This window comes from Theobroma umbraticum, unplaced genomic scaffold, assembly GCF_002168275.2.
Source record: "Theobroma umbraticum cultivar Fairchild unplaced genomic scaffold, ASM216827v3 scaffold_20.0, whole genome shotgun sequence".
Taxonomy (NCBI): Eukaryota; Viridiplantae; Streptophyta; class Magnoliopsida; order Malvales; family Malvaceae; genus Theobroma; species Theobroma umbraticum.
The window spans coordinates 833,587-850,082 of NW_018397266.1; the positions used below are offsets into that span (position 1 = coordinate 833,587).

General features: G+C 33.5%; 3 protein-coding genes across 3 annotated transcripts in view; 2 read left to right on the forward strand and 1 right to left on the reverse strand.

Moving 5' to 3' along the window:
* LOC110423235 (Polynucleotidyl transferase, ribonuclease H fold protein with HRDC domain-containing protein) overlaps positions 1–7,138 on the reverse strand; it is a 7,674-nt gene extending 536 nt beyond the window's left edge. Inside the window, exons 1-11 of the mRNA XM_021437396.2 lie at positions 6,717–7,138; positions 6,379–6,638; positions 6,184–6,282; positions 5,559–5,642; positions 5,326–5,412; positions 5,095–5,215; positions 4,432–4,619; positions 4,273–4,317; positions 3,174–3,685; positions 2,592–3,087; positions 778–1,490 (exon numbers count right to left, since the gene is read on the reverse strand). Coding sequence (XP_021293071.1) covers positions 778–1,490; positions 2,592–3,087; positions 3,174–3,685; positions 4,273–4,317; positions 4,432–4,619; positions 5,095–5,215; positions 5,326–5,412; positions 5,559–5,642; positions 6,184–6,282; positions 6,379–6,638; positions 6,717–6,948 — 2,837 coding nt within the window. The 5' untranslated portion in view covers positions 6,949–7,138. The remainder of the gene's footprint in view (positions 1–777; positions 1,491–2,591; positions 3,088–3,173; positions 3,686–4,272; positions 4,318–4,431; positions 4,620–5,094; positions 5,216–5,325; positions 5,413–5,558; positions 5,643–6,183; positions 6,283–6,378; positions 6,639–6,716) is intronic.
* Positions 7,139–7,183: 45 nt separating this feature from the next.
* LOC110423236 (putative protein S-acyltransferase 7) lies at positions 7,184–8,771 on the forward strand. The gene is made up of 5 exons (XM_021437397.2): positions 7,184–7,435; positions 7,512–7,682; positions 7,777–8,040; positions 8,146–8,379; positions 8,586–8,771. Exons 1-5 carry the CDS (start codon positions 7,280–7,282, stop codon positions 8,727–8,729), a joined length of 969 nt encoding a protein of 322 aa, XP_021293072.2. The 5' UTR covers positions 7,184–7,279; the 3' UTR covers positions 8,730–8,771.
* A 6,916-nt stretch (positions 8,772–15,687) lies between these two features.
* The window catches only part of LOC110423219 (putative beta-1,3-galactosyltransferase 2), a 5,280-nt gene continuing 4,471 nt past the window's right edge, over positions 15,688–16,496 (forward strand). Inside the window, exon 1 of the mRNA XM_021437376.2 lies at positions 15,688–16,137. Within this exon, the coding sequence (XP_021293051.1) occupies positions 16,028–16,137 (110 nt within the window). The 5' untranslated portion in view covers positions 15,688–16,027. The remainder of the gene's footprint in view (positions 16,138–16,496) is intronic.

Genomic DNA, 16,496 nt, shown 5'->3' on the forward strand with positions numbered 1-16,496 from the left:
GTATATATCATAAAATGCATTGGATAAAAATAAATTATATTTGGGGACTTGGTGGGCTCCAATAAATGTTGTGCTTCATGTTGAGAACCTGAGGGATAATGGCACATGCTTTTATGGCCTTGATTGCGAGAAACGTTCAATGGATGTATCAACACCAGGAAACTCCAAGCTCAATGCACTAACTTTACTGGCTAAGGCATTTGGAATCTAGGTTCTAGTGGCAAGGGATTACCAGATAATGCGAGTAAAGTGCATCATTAGTCATTGACCTTTTTGTAATGTTCTATTTTCATCCATGACCTAAAACATTATATTTTTTCATCTACGACCTTTCGAATTTGTTCTAAATCCATCCATTTGTCAATACACCATTAGAATTTGGATGGAAATGAACGAAATTTGCAACATGGTGCTTTGGTGAACATACACGTCTCAAATTCCATCCAAATTTTAACGATATGTTGATGGATGGATGAATTTAGAACAAATTCAAAAAGTCTTGGATAGAAAATCAAGTTTTTGAGGATGTGGATGTAAAAGAAACTTTATGAATATTCCTGCCTTTCCTCAGATGCAGTCATTACCCTTACTTTAAAACACTTCCCCACCCTTGCAATTTCCCTCTGGATCAACCAAATTGATTGAATTTGGTTTCTTAATTACCTTTTCTTCCTACATTCTCCAATGTTTACACATATCACTCCTTTCCGTAGGAACTTTCTATAATAAAAAGAAGCTAAAACATTTAGACACAAAAATAAAAGTAGAAAGGCATACCTATGCATTACATCCCAGCCAGCAGGTAGAAAACTAGGACGAACAGCTTCAACAAAAACTTGTCTCCACCGCCGACAAAATTGACGAATGCCTTCTTCTCCATATTCATTTAATATATGATCCACAACTTGTTTCCCATGTGGTCCATGTCCTAGTAGAGATAATTTTGAATTATGTTTAAGTGGGATGTTTCCATCATATCCGGCACAAGATGAGTCGACTATATCGTTTCGTGTGCTTCTCTCACAAATGTTTCCATCAGCAATGACTACACACACACTTTTAGCATCAGAAATTTCAGTGCTATGTGAATCCATACCATTGTAAACTGCAGTTGAAACCGACACCACTCCAAAATCAGAACATGTTGGTGGATTACTGGTATCAATATCTGTTATGATACAAAAATCCATGTCTTCCTTTGTGCCCAATGCTTCTTTTAATGTATCAACTCTTGTTGCATAAGAAACATCTGCAGCAAAATCTGAACCATCAGGATTATCAACTTTTGGGGGATCTGAGGTGGTAGATATCATCTTTATCACATTATTATTTTCTTGCTTTTTATCAGGAAGAATCCTCGTAGATTGTTTTAAAGACAAGCCTTTCTTCTTCTCTAGTCTTCTTCGCTCATGAGGACTCATGCCCACTACCAGGGCTCTTTCTAAATCTTCCTTGGATATCTCCTGTCGCCCATAATATCTCATAACAATCTGCAAAAGCAACACAAAGAAGAAAATTGAACCTATTTCTATAAAGGGTCATATGACACGTACCAAAAAGATGCACCTGTTCATAATTCACAACAAATATTATGATGGAAGTGAGTTTTTAAATGTACAAAAGATAATAAAAGAAGCACTAAACAAAGTTGGAAGCATTACATGAGTGGCTGAATAACTATTATAAAAGTTTTAAAAAGTTTCTTTTATCTAATAGAAGTTGAAACAAGATAATGAAGAGAAAGCAAAAAAGAAAGTGAGCTTTTACATGTGCAAAAGAGAATAAATGGAAAGACAAAGGAGGAGGGAGGGAGGGAGGGAAGGAGAGAAGAAGATAGTGATTATCGAGTTGAATTGTAAACCAACAGATTTAAATGTTTAAAGAGAGACATTAAATTCGCAAGACACCAACTCAGCCAATGTATCACCCCTTAACCAGTAAAAGAAATTAACATTGCAAGTACTAGATGGGATTTATACTTAAAAGTACAAATTTTTTGATGAATTGGACATTTATTAGTAATGAATTCATCATGGGAAAAAAATCAACTCTTAAATATCAGTACTTTAATGATATACAGACTCCCCAATCATATAAGAGAAATCAAACGATTAAGTAATAAGTTTGAACCTAGAATTAGCAAGGAAAGACACAATTGTACAGCAAGTTTGGTTCTTCTAACTTAATATGTTGTTACATCAAATATAAATTTTGTATCAAACGTGAAGCATCTGATGATACTATCATACATAAAAAGCTCCAAAACTCCAATGTCAATTTTTTGTCAAGAATGGATATTTTTACCAGTCTTAGTACTTATGTTTGATGTCTAGTCATGCTAGCAAGATTCAAATAGTTTGAACAAGTTTCACTATACATTCCACTTCTAAAGTTATCATGATGCACTCATCAAGCATTCTTTAACAGCATTGAACCTTTTTGCTTTTGGGATTCCTAGGCCCCTTCAATGGCCCGACATAGAACAGCATATTCTTCTCTTATCCAAAAGGCCTCATTGTGATCCATTGAAACATGATTAAAGCTGTCTAAATTTTACAAGGAAAGCAAATATCTAAAGATAACTTTCAGACCTGGGTCAGTTCTTCACGGCGGCAGGGGGGCATTTCAGGTCCATGACGCAAAAGAGCCTTAGCTGCCGTTCGCAATTGTAGTGGAGAGACACCTGAATCTTCGGAGTTCATTGAATCAGATGACCCAGATATAATCGGTGCTTGGTTTGAATCAACTACCTTGCGGACATAAAGTGGAATTCCAAATTCTCTAGCAATTTGTTTCTTGTGCTTCTCAGCAGCAGCATGAGCAACTTCATGACAGTCAACACAGAGCAGGACTATGTCATGCGAGCGATGGCTTTTCAAGTGCTCAGGAAAGTGAATTCGATAGCATGAGGGAATTATTCGGTAGCGTAAGTAGTGATTGCCTTCACCACAGCTGACACATATATTTTTCTTACTCTGGATATAAAAATCATTATCTTCATCCTCTGGGCGACCTTTTGGTTCGAAAAGAAGCATTATTGCAGGAGGGTCATCCTCAACAAGTTTTGCCAGATCTCGACGAAGGTACCTGTAAGATAACAACATTATCCTGTCAAATTGAATATAAATATAGTGGTTGATGTGGATATAAGACACAGAAAAAAATGCACCAACCATTCCAGCTTCCTGCGATCGCAATAACACAACAACCGCCCATCGTTTGAGTAGATCCTACAATTATGATAAACTGGAGATTTGCAGGAAAATTTTTGAATGAACAGCTCACGTGAAGCTTTCTTAGCAACTTGTTTTGGGTTTTTGTACCCATTTTGTTTGGAAACTAATCTAGTTTCTAGTTTCAGGCTACAGTTCATCAATAAAGCATAGTTAAATAAAGACAATGGACAGCTCCCCTTTGGACCCAGGCAAATTTGAAGAATCACTGGAAAAATTTTATCAAGATTGCTTAAATTGTCCTGGATTAGTTGATGGACATCAATCCAATGACTGCAAACAAGGGGGGAAGGAGATGGGAGTGAAGAGCTGAGATTGGAAGAATCTATATTCAAATCAGCTTGAATTATGGTGTCGTAAATATCTGCTTGAGTTTTTGGAACTCTTGCAGAGAGAGCAACAATAGCATAATCGGATAATATGTATCTTGTGCTCTCATCATGCACACGAGCCTGAAAAGAAGTAGTGCCACATGTAAAGCATCAATAACTACTGTTTTCAAGAGAAACCAAACTAACAACAAAGTAAACAAGACCATAATAAGTAAATTGAATGGCTGGTTTCATTGAATGCAGCATCCAGATCAACAAAAATTACATTAGAACAGTCTCAGACTTTCATTAGTTGTCCTCACTTATAGTGCATCGGTTTTACTTTCTTTTGCCATTAGCAGAAGCATGGTGTCAGAGTTTGGTGATCAAAGTTCAAAAGAAAATCTCTTGTCGTTTCTGGCATGTTATGATTTAAGAAGACAAAATTCTTTCTGATCATACCAACTCACAAATGAGATATTCATAGCAGATCAAGATTAACAAATAATGGAAACACGTTTTTCCTTGCACACACCAACAATAAAAATGGCTCCAGTAGATAACTATTACCAAATTTAAGGATCACTTAAAAGTTTTTAACAAAGCTTGAAGGAGACCAGAAAATTTTTGCCGAGTTTCCCTTATCAATAAGGTGATTACTCCCTTCAGTCTTGTTGACTAATGAAGCAATTCTTAAATTTGTAGTTCACACGGAGATTAACACTTACCATTAAATCTCTCCATGCACACAATCTCCTAACAAGACCCTGAAACTGGATTAAGAACAAAGCATTAGAATATGATGTAAAATTAAGTACTAAATAATTAAAGAACAAGCATCTATTAAGGATTTCAGTGTTGTAGTCAGTACTATGGAGAGGACAAACCTTGGTTTCACCGGATGTAGAAGGCGCACCCCCTTGGCTGTTCAATTGGCGAGAAAGTATTGATAATGCAGCAGACTCCCCAGGAAAATCTTCAATCTCCTTAGCATAGAGTTGCAAACAGATCATGTTTGATCGTCGACTAGCCTCGAGAACAAAATTGAACTTGTCATCGGGGCAAGATGAATATTCTGATACATTAATATCTTTAGCATTTGGATGCTAATAGAAGTAGTAGACATAGGTCTTTCTAGTAGTTGAATATTAAAAATTAAAATTAAGCTTAGATGCTATGTGACATATTGTATGCACTCTTCCAAAAATAACCTCTTTCTTTCATGCCCAAAACCAATGGAGTAGAACAATATTTGCCTCAGACCTAGGCCTTCAAGTGACATCCCCTCTAAAACCCATCCCTGCACCCCCAAACACACACGGAGGAAAGAAAAAGACCAGGAGTCATTGATTTTGAATGTCTTGATTAACAATATAGAATAACAATTCTTTGGATTTTGCGCATATCGTCTACTTCTTGTTTAAATCTGTACCGCTACCACCTTATGTAGAAATTCTCTTATAATCTTTTATCTTTCCTTTTCCAATCCACTCAGAGACAAACAAAATAAAAGAGCCAATATCTAAATAAGATTTGGGTAGAAAACATACCATGGTCCTGTTGTTTGAGCTCAGAAATTAAACAATTTGCAATATATAGCAGATAATGTGCGTCGGTACGAGCATACTGCAGCATTTCCTCTGATAGCGGACGTTGTCTCCAGTCTTCACGCTGAAATGGAATGCAGCAACAGAATAAATAGTTTTAGATATGTTCTAGTTATAGAACAAAAAGATGCACAATAAGCTTTGAAAAGCACTACGCAAGTGTCAAGCACATACCTGTAATATTTTATTTTTGGCCACACCACGATAAGTTTCAAGTAAGTAGGCCAAAGATCTATGGGGTTTCGACAAAACGTCACATGCCTGTGTCAAAGTCAGAGAAATGTGAATTGAGTATGACGGTCAGTTGTTGAAAGGAATCATCTCTCCGATGCATGCATTTCTAATGGCAAACATTTAACCTGGGAAAATTATTCCTTGTTCGTGAGAAACAAATGCTTGAAGCTCACCTTTGCAGTATCAAATAGATTAACAACATATATGTGGAAGTCTCTTTGTAACCAGACAATGTCACCATCAGCCCCATGGAACACCTGCATAACATCCCAAGCGGTCCAAGACATGATCAGGATACTTTAATCTTACTACTTCCTTAGCACCAATGCACTATATAGTTGAGTCAAATGTCACGAATGAGTAATTTATAAGACCAAGAGTACACCATAATTTTACTTTTCAGAAAACAAAATGGTATAAACGTTGCATTAAGGAAAACAAAAGCAAGGTTTGATCAATTCTTCTCATCTTCTACAACAAACTAGAGGCAATGATATAGAACAAAGAAATATACAGGGCTCCATTTGGATGTTGCTTTTGCAATCTTTTTTTTGTAATTTGATTTTACTTCTTCAAAATTTGCTATAAAGAAAAATTTAGATAATAAAAAACAAAAGTAAACATATACTATTTGATATTATATGACCAAATAATCAAAATGTAGTAAAACTGTTTCTAACATAATTGTTCCATATATAAAGTAAACGCATACATTTTGATTATTGAAAAGGTTATATGTTTAAGCTTTAATCTATTAAATTATTATTTGAAAGCTAAATTCATACTAAAAAATTATACCTTGCATATATTAGGATCAGCAAAAACGGGACGAAGAATGCCCATTGCATCATGTAAAGCAATTGTATCCACCAAATAATCTTCCTTCTCAGTAGAAATCTGCTCTTCATACCATAAAATGAAAAATTGAAAGTTTAAGAACTAAAAAATCAAGGGCAAAAAGTAAAAACGATACTCTTGTCAATAGTTTTGGACCTGTACTAGAGCAGTGAAACCTAAAAACGACCGTAGGCTGTGCTGCTCGGTATCGACAGCGAAAGCCTGCTCTTTGCTCAACACCTGAGCGAGTTGACTCAGTTGAGACTCGGTTTCAACCCAAACATAGGAGTCATTCATTTGCATGTCCATTTTCGTATCGAAATCGTCCATCGCAATCTTAAGAAACAGAAGCTGAGGATTCTCCATCAATGCCGTTATCTCCGCTTCATACGGATGAGTCAAACTCGAAGATTTCTCTGCAGTACAAATTAATCATTTTTCATTAAAAAAAAAACTTGAATTTTTTTTTTTTGAAAAGTGGGGAGGTTATTTACCATTAACGGAATCCGTTTGGCGGTTGAAATGGTTGAAAGGAGAATAGGAGTTATCGGCTAAGACGCGCTTGAAACTCTGCTGCGGCTTTGATTCGGAGTGTAAATAGCAGCAACTTTGAGGTCTTCTCTGTCTTCGGCGTCTTCTGTATAGTTGAGCGGTGAAGAAGATTGAGATTGCAGCAACCGATGCGACTGTCAGTAAGATTTTCATCTTCTCTTTCTTATTCCCCATTTCTGCAACTATCCTTTTCTTCTATTTTAGCATTCCAGCTCCGAAGAAAGAAAGGGAACGCCCCAGAACGAGCAGAGGCTTAACATTGCGGCGAGACGGCGCCTCCTGCTAACGTAAGCGCGGAAGACTGTCGGCTTACGTGGCACTTTAAACGGTGCGTTGTGAGCCCAGATATTTGGGCTGAGAGGATAGCCCAACCAGTTAAGGTAACCGCTCTTTTTCAAAAGTTGGTTATTAAGCCATTTTTAGCCATTTTTGCATTTGCTAAATCGTAAAGAATTTGTATATACGTTAAGAAAAGATCAAAACCAAAGCCAAATCCCGAGTTGAAATGAAGTTTGGAGGAATGTTTGGAATCCGGGGATATTCTCTAATGGAGAATATCTGTAAAATCAGAAGAGTTGTTGAAGAACAATGCCTTCAACATGGTTGCTATGGAAACAATGCAAAAGGAACTCGAACTTACCAAGTTTGGCCAGGGAACAATGTACCTTTCCTTTTATTATATCAAAATAGTCTTGCTTTTCCATGCTTGTAATCAAAACTTGTTTGCTTAAATGCAGGTGTTTTTCTTCCAGGGTAAACTTGTATGCGGCCCAGATCCAAAAGGGTTGCTCCTGACAGCTGTTTCTATACTTATTTCAAGTTGGATTTTCACCATTTACATTGGATATGATTTACCAAAGATTAATTCCATTCTAATTGTCAGTATATGTTTGATTCTGACTGTGATGGTCAGTCCATAATTCAAACTTAAAACAGTTACATTATTAATGATGCACTGCAGATTATTGTCAACTTGATCCTGGTTAGTGCAATTGACTGCAGGTTCTTGTCAACTTGATTCTGGTTAGTGCCATTGACCCCGGAATCATTCCTAGAAGTGAACAGTCAATATCTCTTGAAGACATCGGTACCAGTAAAGGGACTAGGAGGAAGAAGGTAACTGTTAATGGGGTGCAAATGAAACTAAAATATTGTCGGATTTGTAGGATTTTTAGGCCACCAAGGAGTTGCCATTGCGCCATATGTGACAATTGCGTTGAAAAATATGATCACCATTGTCCATGGGTTGGTCAGTGTATTGGACTGGTATGTAACAACCAAACTGCTTCAAGTACATTACACACATATCTTTATAGCCCCATGGGCAGCATGTGTTTGCCTGAGATTAAGTTTTTATGGCTGTTTATGCAGAGAAACTATGGCTTCTATTGGACATTTTTAATAACAGCACTAGTCTTCTTTATCTACATATTTGCTTTCTCTTGCTGGAGGATCCACCAAGGAATGTCGGAAACTGGTACTGGGTTGTTTGGAATGCTAAGGAACTGCCCTGAAACATTGGCACTGACAGTGTTTAGCTTTGCTGCCATTTGGTTCCTAGGTGGCCTTTCTATTTTCCATTCCTATTTAATTGCAACAAATCAGGTAAGTCTAATCTAATCTATAGAAATTTATTATTTGGGGGAAATACTCTTAAGATGAGAAGATCATTTACACTAGTTAAAGGGCCATATAAAGAATGCATATGCATATATATCCCACTTTAGTTCAGATTACTTGCTTGCAGGTGTTGTCATTATTGATGTTAACTGATTCTTTTCTTTCCTTTAATGCTTGTGTATTTGATGCAGACGGCTTATGAGAATTTTCGGTACCGCTACGAGGGCTCTTCAAATCCATATGACAAAGGAATAATAAGTAACATTAAAGAGGTGTTATTTGCACCTTTACCACCTTCTGGAGTTGATTTCAGGGCTGAAGTGATTCCAAGGTAGAGCATGGATGATGAGATGCCAGTCTGAGGTGAACTATTTGTAAATGAAGTAGCTGATGCAAATTGAGAAAAGTGTATTATGCTATTTTAAGACAAGAATCCTAAGAATCTTCGCTCTTTCAACTATATGTATGTATTTATGCATGTATGTATGTATGTATTCACCCTTATTTTCCTAAAGAAAATTACATGCTTGGATGGGGATTACCTTTTTTCAAGTGAAACCTGAAAACTTGTTTTAGACTTACATATATAGCAGCATGTTATATTGACAGTAAGACCTTTTAATTTACTAGGGCATTTAATTACCAGTTAGGTCTGTCCATACTCAACATGTAAATTCAAGAAAAAGATTTTAATGTGCATGTGTTAGATGTGGCATCTTAGTCCCTATTACAGCTAACATGGCTTCACATGCCAAAAGCTGAAACCCTGAACAATTTATATGAAAGCTATCACCAATCTGACTGAAGATGAAATCCTTTTCAGAGCCATTATGATGTCTTGATACTTCCATTCCTCAATTGCTTCGAAATTTACATTGCAAAGAAAAAAGGAGCCAGTCATTGGGGTACGTTCATAACTTTGATCCATGTCCAAATCGAGTGGATGGACTTCACTCTGAAGCGGATGGAGCTGGTTCCTTGGTTAACAAAATGGCAGAGAGACCACATGATGAATGGGGTCATGTAGACAAAGCATGGTGGGTGGATGGAGATGGCTGCTTGAGATGGGCACCAATGTTGGCATTTATGGAGGTTCGGTATGTGGAACCACACCATCTTACATAATGACTTCCCATGGGTCTACCTGATAATTTTGAATGAAAAATGAATCTAGATAGAAAGTTTTCGGCTTCCTTTATTATATCTGGAAGGAAATTAAACTGCATGGGCTTGTAGCAGATTAGGAAGAACAAGAACTAAGAAAGTGGGAAACAATGGAAGCCAGAGGCAATTCATAGACACATCACCATTTTTCAATTGTTTCCTACAATTTGAATACACTTGGTAATGGTACATTGAGTATGTGAAGCCCATGTCTGACAACATCAAGGGTCAAATCCATGAATCAGCTTATAATACATCAATTCATCCCTTATTCTCAACCACTAGAACACTCTTGGGGTCCATTACCAGCAACTGAGATTTTTTATTGATTGTATGATGTTGGAGCAAAAATTTTAAGAGTTTGTGAAATGAAGGGTTTGGTTGAGACAATTATGGTCCAATTTTCATTTCCAAATCTATCTACAGTGCATTCATACCCTCTTTGATGATAGTACCACTTCAACCCTGTCCCCAAACACTGCCTACATCTGAAGTGCAAGTATTTCTACAAATAGATTTGAATTATATATTTAGATTAATACCTACTTTAGTTTTTTATCTTATACTCATTTCAAGAAAAAATAGATAATTTTTGTGGGAGGCATTAAAGGGGAAATATATTTAAAGCAACTTGGAAAACTTGAAATTATTCCATCTTACTAAGAAGTTTTTTGTGACTTGATCTTATATTTTCACATGTCTTTATTTATTGTAAATATTTTTAATTAAAAAAATTCAAATAAATCTTTTAGTCTTCTATTACCTTCAATCAAGTCATCATAATTTTATTTGAATCAAATAGGTTTTTATAAATAATAGTTAATTAATTAATTATTAACGTTGATATAAAAAGTAAAAATATCAAACAATCTTATCATTGTGTCATATCAATATGTTACATCGTTATCTATTTTGACATGTCGACATATTACATCAACATTACATGACTTAAAATGACATATAATAATTAATTTAGTTCAAAATAAAACTATAAAAGCATGTTCATTTTTTTTTAATAATTCCTTTTTCTTTATAAAATTTAGTAATACTTTTCAATTAACAAGAATATATTAAATGAAGGGTTAATTACTTGGTAACTAGAAGCTTTTTCATAAGCTGATGAATTTTCTAGCAAATTGGATAGGTGCATAACAAGTCATCTTTACTTTTTCTTTTGTTTTTTTTTTTTCTTTGGGGCACATGCTCATCTTTAATCTTTATGTTAATGTTAATCTTTTTTTATTCACTTATGACGATGGAACTATGACTTTACCACTTTATACATAGATTTGCTTGTCGCCATAGGAACCCTCTCTTCTGTCCTTTCTTTTTGGTGTTACAAACTCAACCTCTGATTTCTTCTAAGGAAAAACAATCTCTGGACTCTGATTTTCTTCCTTTGAGAAAAAGTACAATGTTATTAAAGCAATGAGCAATAATGATCTTATCATGATCAGGACCATTTGATGAAGTATCTTAACTCATAATGCTAAAGAAAAAAAAAACGAACAGTCATTATTAACACAAGGACTGCTGGCTGGTCCTGGATTCATCAAAACGTATTTGCAAACTGCTTTTAATGCCATAAAATCAAGTTGGACAGTTTCTTGTTGGATTGGATGTGAATCTGTGGGAAGAGAAAGCCAAGTAGCCAAGTGAGAAATGGCATGAATGGCTTTCCCCTTTTTTTGGGGGGGTGTAGACAGAGCAGCTGCACCAACTAACAGGGACATGTCTCGTGTACTGGCAGCTTTGGGGGGGGTGTGGAGGGGGGCTTGCTTAAGCAGTGAAACAAGTAGTGTTGTAAAGCGACAGGGACTCCGATTGCAAGCAAAGCACCTAACAAACAGTCCCTTTTTCCATGTTTTCTTCCTGATCCCAAACTGTGACTTGAAACTCTTGTAGAATGGCGTCCATCAACTCTCTTGCATAATGAGTTTGAGACCTAATTACCTAACATTGAATTTCCTTATGAATCACCCCACCCTTCTGACCCAATGGCACAACATTCTAGTCAATCCTTACTTTACAAAATTGTATTGTTTACCATTATTTTTATCTCTTTATTTCAATGCAAATTATTTATCACATTCCTTAATTTTAATATAATTATCACCGAAATGATGGTAAAAATTTTTTTAAAAAAAAATCAATTCAATCAAAAATATAAAAGCTTTGTCTTAGAAGTTGATGCTTATTTTCTATTTATTTCATTATTTTTTATCTTTTCATTTTTGAACAGATTGTTTTCCCGAACTAAATAATAATACCCAATTCAGCTTAGGGCATACACATCCTAGACGTGGTGATACTTGTGAAAATAATTGCAACACCACATTCTATCATAGGCTATGACAGCTTGGCTAAATTTTTTGTTTATTCTTGGTCTAAGAATTGACATTCTTTTTTTTTTTTTTTTGGCTTGGATTTGTTTAGATCCTACTACTTGTCATTGGTGTCAAATTCCAAGTTTAATTTAGTTAATTCTAGTCTAGTGATTAAGAAGCATGACTTAGTATTGTTTGCATGTGCCCCAAAAATATATAGATTATATATATATATATATATGGCTTTTGTTAGATTTTATTTTTCTTAATTAATTTCCATAATTAGTGAAATTGGAAACCCATCATTGTCAAATGTGAACAAAACATCATCAATGAAACCAAATATTTAAAGCACAATTCAATCTATCAATAATAGGCTTAGTAAGGCATGCACATGTCTGCATAAACATGCATGTGCATAAATATTAAAATTCATTAATTATGTAAGCAATTATTAATATAGTTGAATGCACACATAATAAAAGTGTGTTGTTGTCTGTCCAATAAATAAAAAATAAGTTGAAATCATGGATTTAAATGTATATATTTTTGTTTTTGTTTTTTTTTTTTTTGCCTTTCTTTTCATTGTTCCTCTTTTAATTACACAACTTTTCTTTCTTTTATTTCTACTAAAATCCTATATACAGACATAGTTAAGTAAAAATAAAACTATAAATCATTTCTAAAAATACACTATTTTATATTTATTAAAAGATTTTATTGTGATGGGAAAATATTAGAAAATTATGTCCAATATTAGAGAGAGAAGTAGTAGCAGGAGGTGGTATGGATTTAGTAAAATGACAAACTTTTGAACAAGTATGGTTTTGGTAAAATGATAAAGTTTTGAATCAGTTCCCAAAGCATGCAAGAAAACTCAAATCCTAACAACTTTTAGCTAAGTGGTTGGACTATATTCATCCCAAAAAACAAAAATTGGTTAACATAATAATTATTATAAATTGGAATATTCTTGCAAATAATTAACGATTCGAATTTAAGTATAACTGTATCAGTAGTTTTTCGAGTCATTTAGACTCAAAAATACTTAAACTCAAGTTGTTAATAATAATTGACTTTAATCATTATATAAATTGTAACAATTACATTCATGTTTGATATGATACACATCACAACTTGATATCAGTAGTAACAACTCGAATCTAAACATCACTATGCAACAACTTTTTCAACCTAAAATATATGATCTATTTTAAAATTTAAATTATTAATAATAATTTATTTAAATTTTTATATAAATTTTAATAATTATATTTACATTCGATTTGAGAAGTATTATTATAATATTCACTAAACATATACTATTTTTTTCCTTGCAAAGGTAATTCCAAAAGTGGTCAAAGCACTTAAATTATGAACATTAACATGGATTAAAACATACATCCTAATAGCATATAAACTTGGTACAAAGAAAAAAAAAGTTTATTTCGAAATTCACAACAAAACTGGATCCAATCTATATTGAGCTAAAATCAATACTTCCATTTGTCGGAATGTAATTAATTTTATTTGTATGGACCGTCTAATGTCATGAATTTCGAAGAGTATAATCCTAAGTATTATTTCCAAAAGTGCTAATTTAAAATCTAAACGTAACATTGTAACTACCATTTTCCAATAGAAGATTATGAAATTTTGAAATAATATTTTATTTATCACTTTATTTATCCCCCTCTCCCGTTTATGTCAAAATTGCCCTTGAAGAATCCTCTTTCCTCAAACAAAAGGGTATGTCCCCATCTTTTACGGGCACCACCCTCCAAGAGGGAAATGTTCCCTTTTTTCAAGTGGGTGAAAGGAACCTCATCAAAGTTGAGATAGTGTTAACCGCATCATGACACGTGTCAAATTCTTCATTCCATGGGACCTCAAAGGCCCCGCGCCCCCACCAATTCTCCTCTTTTGCAGCATCCACGTGACTCAAATTGCATGTTGCACATGATTAATAGATCTGGTGAAGCGCTCTGTCCAATCGTGTTTCGCCACGTCTCGAGCTGTCACCTCTTCTCACGTGTACTTGACTGTCTTTTACGATTATCCCGTCCTCACTCTTGCGTGCCGCCTATATGCCTCGGCAGTAATTAGCTTGCTTATAGGTTAATCTCATATTAAGGGATATCTTCATTTAAAAAAATTATAATAATTTTTAAATTTAGTGAAATAATACATTAAACCCATCAATTCGATCTTAAATTTACTTAATGTCAAACAGTAATTAAGATCATATTGCTCTTTCATCGCAACAATTCAATGAACTTTATCATTAAATTTATGTATTATAAATAATGTTTTTTGTCTTATAAATTTTATCATTTTAATTTTAATATTCAAATTCAAAAAATTCAAATTTTATCTTTAAATATATTTTCTCAAAACAGAAAAACAATAAGTATCTACATTGATAATAAATAATTGTGATGAAGTTTGAACTTTTCATGCCCTTTTATTTAGCCCTGAATCACATTCATATATAATCATCAACTATAAAACAAAACATAATCTGTTTTGAGATCTAAAAAGATTATAGCTTTACGTGCAATGTTGGAGTCATGTAATTTTTAAAAATAATGTTATCATAGAGAAGAATATTGCTGCCTTAAACTATGATCATGTGAGAGCAAATGCTTATTATTGGCAATTATACTTGTAAAATTCAGTGCATGAATTAATTACCCTAATGTTTAAAACTAAATTAAATTAGCAATGTGTTTAATTAAATTGTAAGTATAATTGAGTTAAAAAAGTACTAAAAAAATATGAATAGTCTTTTGTAAATATCTCACAATGGTTATCTTAAATCTTATATTTTAATGTAAAAAGAATAAAAGCTAAGATAAAAAAAAAGGTTTTAGATTTTGTTTAAAAAAAGGGTTTTCAGACAAGTATTTAATTTTAAATTAATTAACAATAAATAATGATATCATATATATACATATATATGTTTAAAATATCTTAAATTTAACATATATAGGATTTATTTTATAATCATTTCAATACCCATTACTGTATAGAGATTACAGATTTATAATATAATATAAATTAATAAAAAAAACTAAAAAATAAAAATAACATCTGCTCTATTATTTTGTTAAATTTTTAAGACAGATATATAATTTAAAACCATCTTAAAATTTATTATATTCAAATAGGCAACCTCCAAATATGAGGATACAACCTCACATGTCACATCTAGGTAAGTGGGGTTTACATAAACACTTATTTACTGACTCTAAATTACCGTGACAATTTATTGAGGATTCAGGCTTTGGTTTCTCAAGTTCAGTTTTGCCCTTAGCGAGGATAAAATATATACTTTTAATTTTGCATAAATTTTTGTAATTATGTGCAAAAACCCAAAATTTTTATAAGTGAAATCTCATTATATTATTTTTTTGTCAATTAATTACAAATAAATTCATCAATCCTATTTACATATATGGACCTAATTATAAATTATGGATTCCACTTATGAACATAAGCATTAATGGTGAGTAGAGAGTAAGTTCCCATAATTTTATTTCTTTCCTTATAATATGAAAATACAAAAATGGAATAAGGGCATAAATGTCAGAGCAAGGGGATGACTTTTTAGGCAAGTCATCAAAGATGGTTTCAAAATTAGATTGAAAATAGTAAATAATATAATAATATTAATGTGCACTAGTATTAAATAAATAAATAAATAAATATTCCTTAAAAAATAAATTAAATCAAAGGAAAGGATGGTTTGGTAAATTTGGTATATAAGCAGAGAAAAGCGGTTAGTGGGTCGTCTCTTCACTTCTGTTCAACGTCCCTTGCCTGCAAGTTGAGACTTTGAGAGAGAATCCATAGAGGGTAGAAACCAAGCAAACCAACAAAAAAAAGGGAAAGAAAGGAACAAAATAGCAAGCTCCCCCAAGACAAAAACAGGGCAAAAACAGAGCACTCTGTTTCTGTTTCTGTTTCATTCACCTCTTCTTCTTCTTCTTCTTCTTCTTCTTATTGGGGAGTGATTTTCTGCAAGTGGGTCATTGTGATTTGGCTTAAGCTTCCTTTTTTACATATGGGTTTTCTCTCTTGTAAATAATAGCTAGTTGGGAGAAATACAAGGGAATTGAGATTGAAAGTTTTGGAAAAAAATGTCTTTTAAAAGCAAAGGAGAGCTGTCCACTAAAAGTTTTGTATCAAAGAAATGGACTTTTCTTCTTTGCTTGGGCTGTTTCTGTGCTGGAATGCTCTTCACCAATAGGTAATCCGTTTTGTTATTCTTCTTCTTCTTCCTTTTCAGTTTCTATGAATTCCCAAAGCTTAAATGTTTTGGCTTTTCATTTCTTCAAACCAAAATTTTGCTTGTTTTTAATGTTGTTTTAAGATCTATATTTGGCTATCTTTTGCTTTATTTCAATGGTGAAACTATCTTAGTTTGTTTTGGTAAGTATTGTTAATCAAGCTTGTGATTATTTTTGAGTTTCATATATTTTTTGTAAGGGATAATTAGTGGGTCTCCCTTATTTCCTCTGCCTATCAAGGCAAAATGGATCTAACTTTTTTTTAATACATAAGCAAACAAACACTTTGGTCTGATGTGATATTAAATTTTGAGGTTTC

Bases quoted from the DNA above. Each gene is read 5' to 3' on its own strand.
- LOC110423236 (XM_021437397.2), top strand. From the start codon at position 7,280: ATGAAGTTTGGAGGAATGTTTGGAATCCGGGGATATTCTCTAATGGAG. The intron at 7,436-7,511 runs GTACCTTTCCTT...GCTTAAATGCAG, and splicing joins AAGTTTGGCCAGGGAACAAT to GTGTTTTTCTTCCAGGGTAA. The intron at 8,041-8,145 runs GTATGTAACAAC...CTGTTTATGCAG, and splicing joins TTGGTCAGTGTATTGGACTG to AGAAACTATGGCTTCTATTG.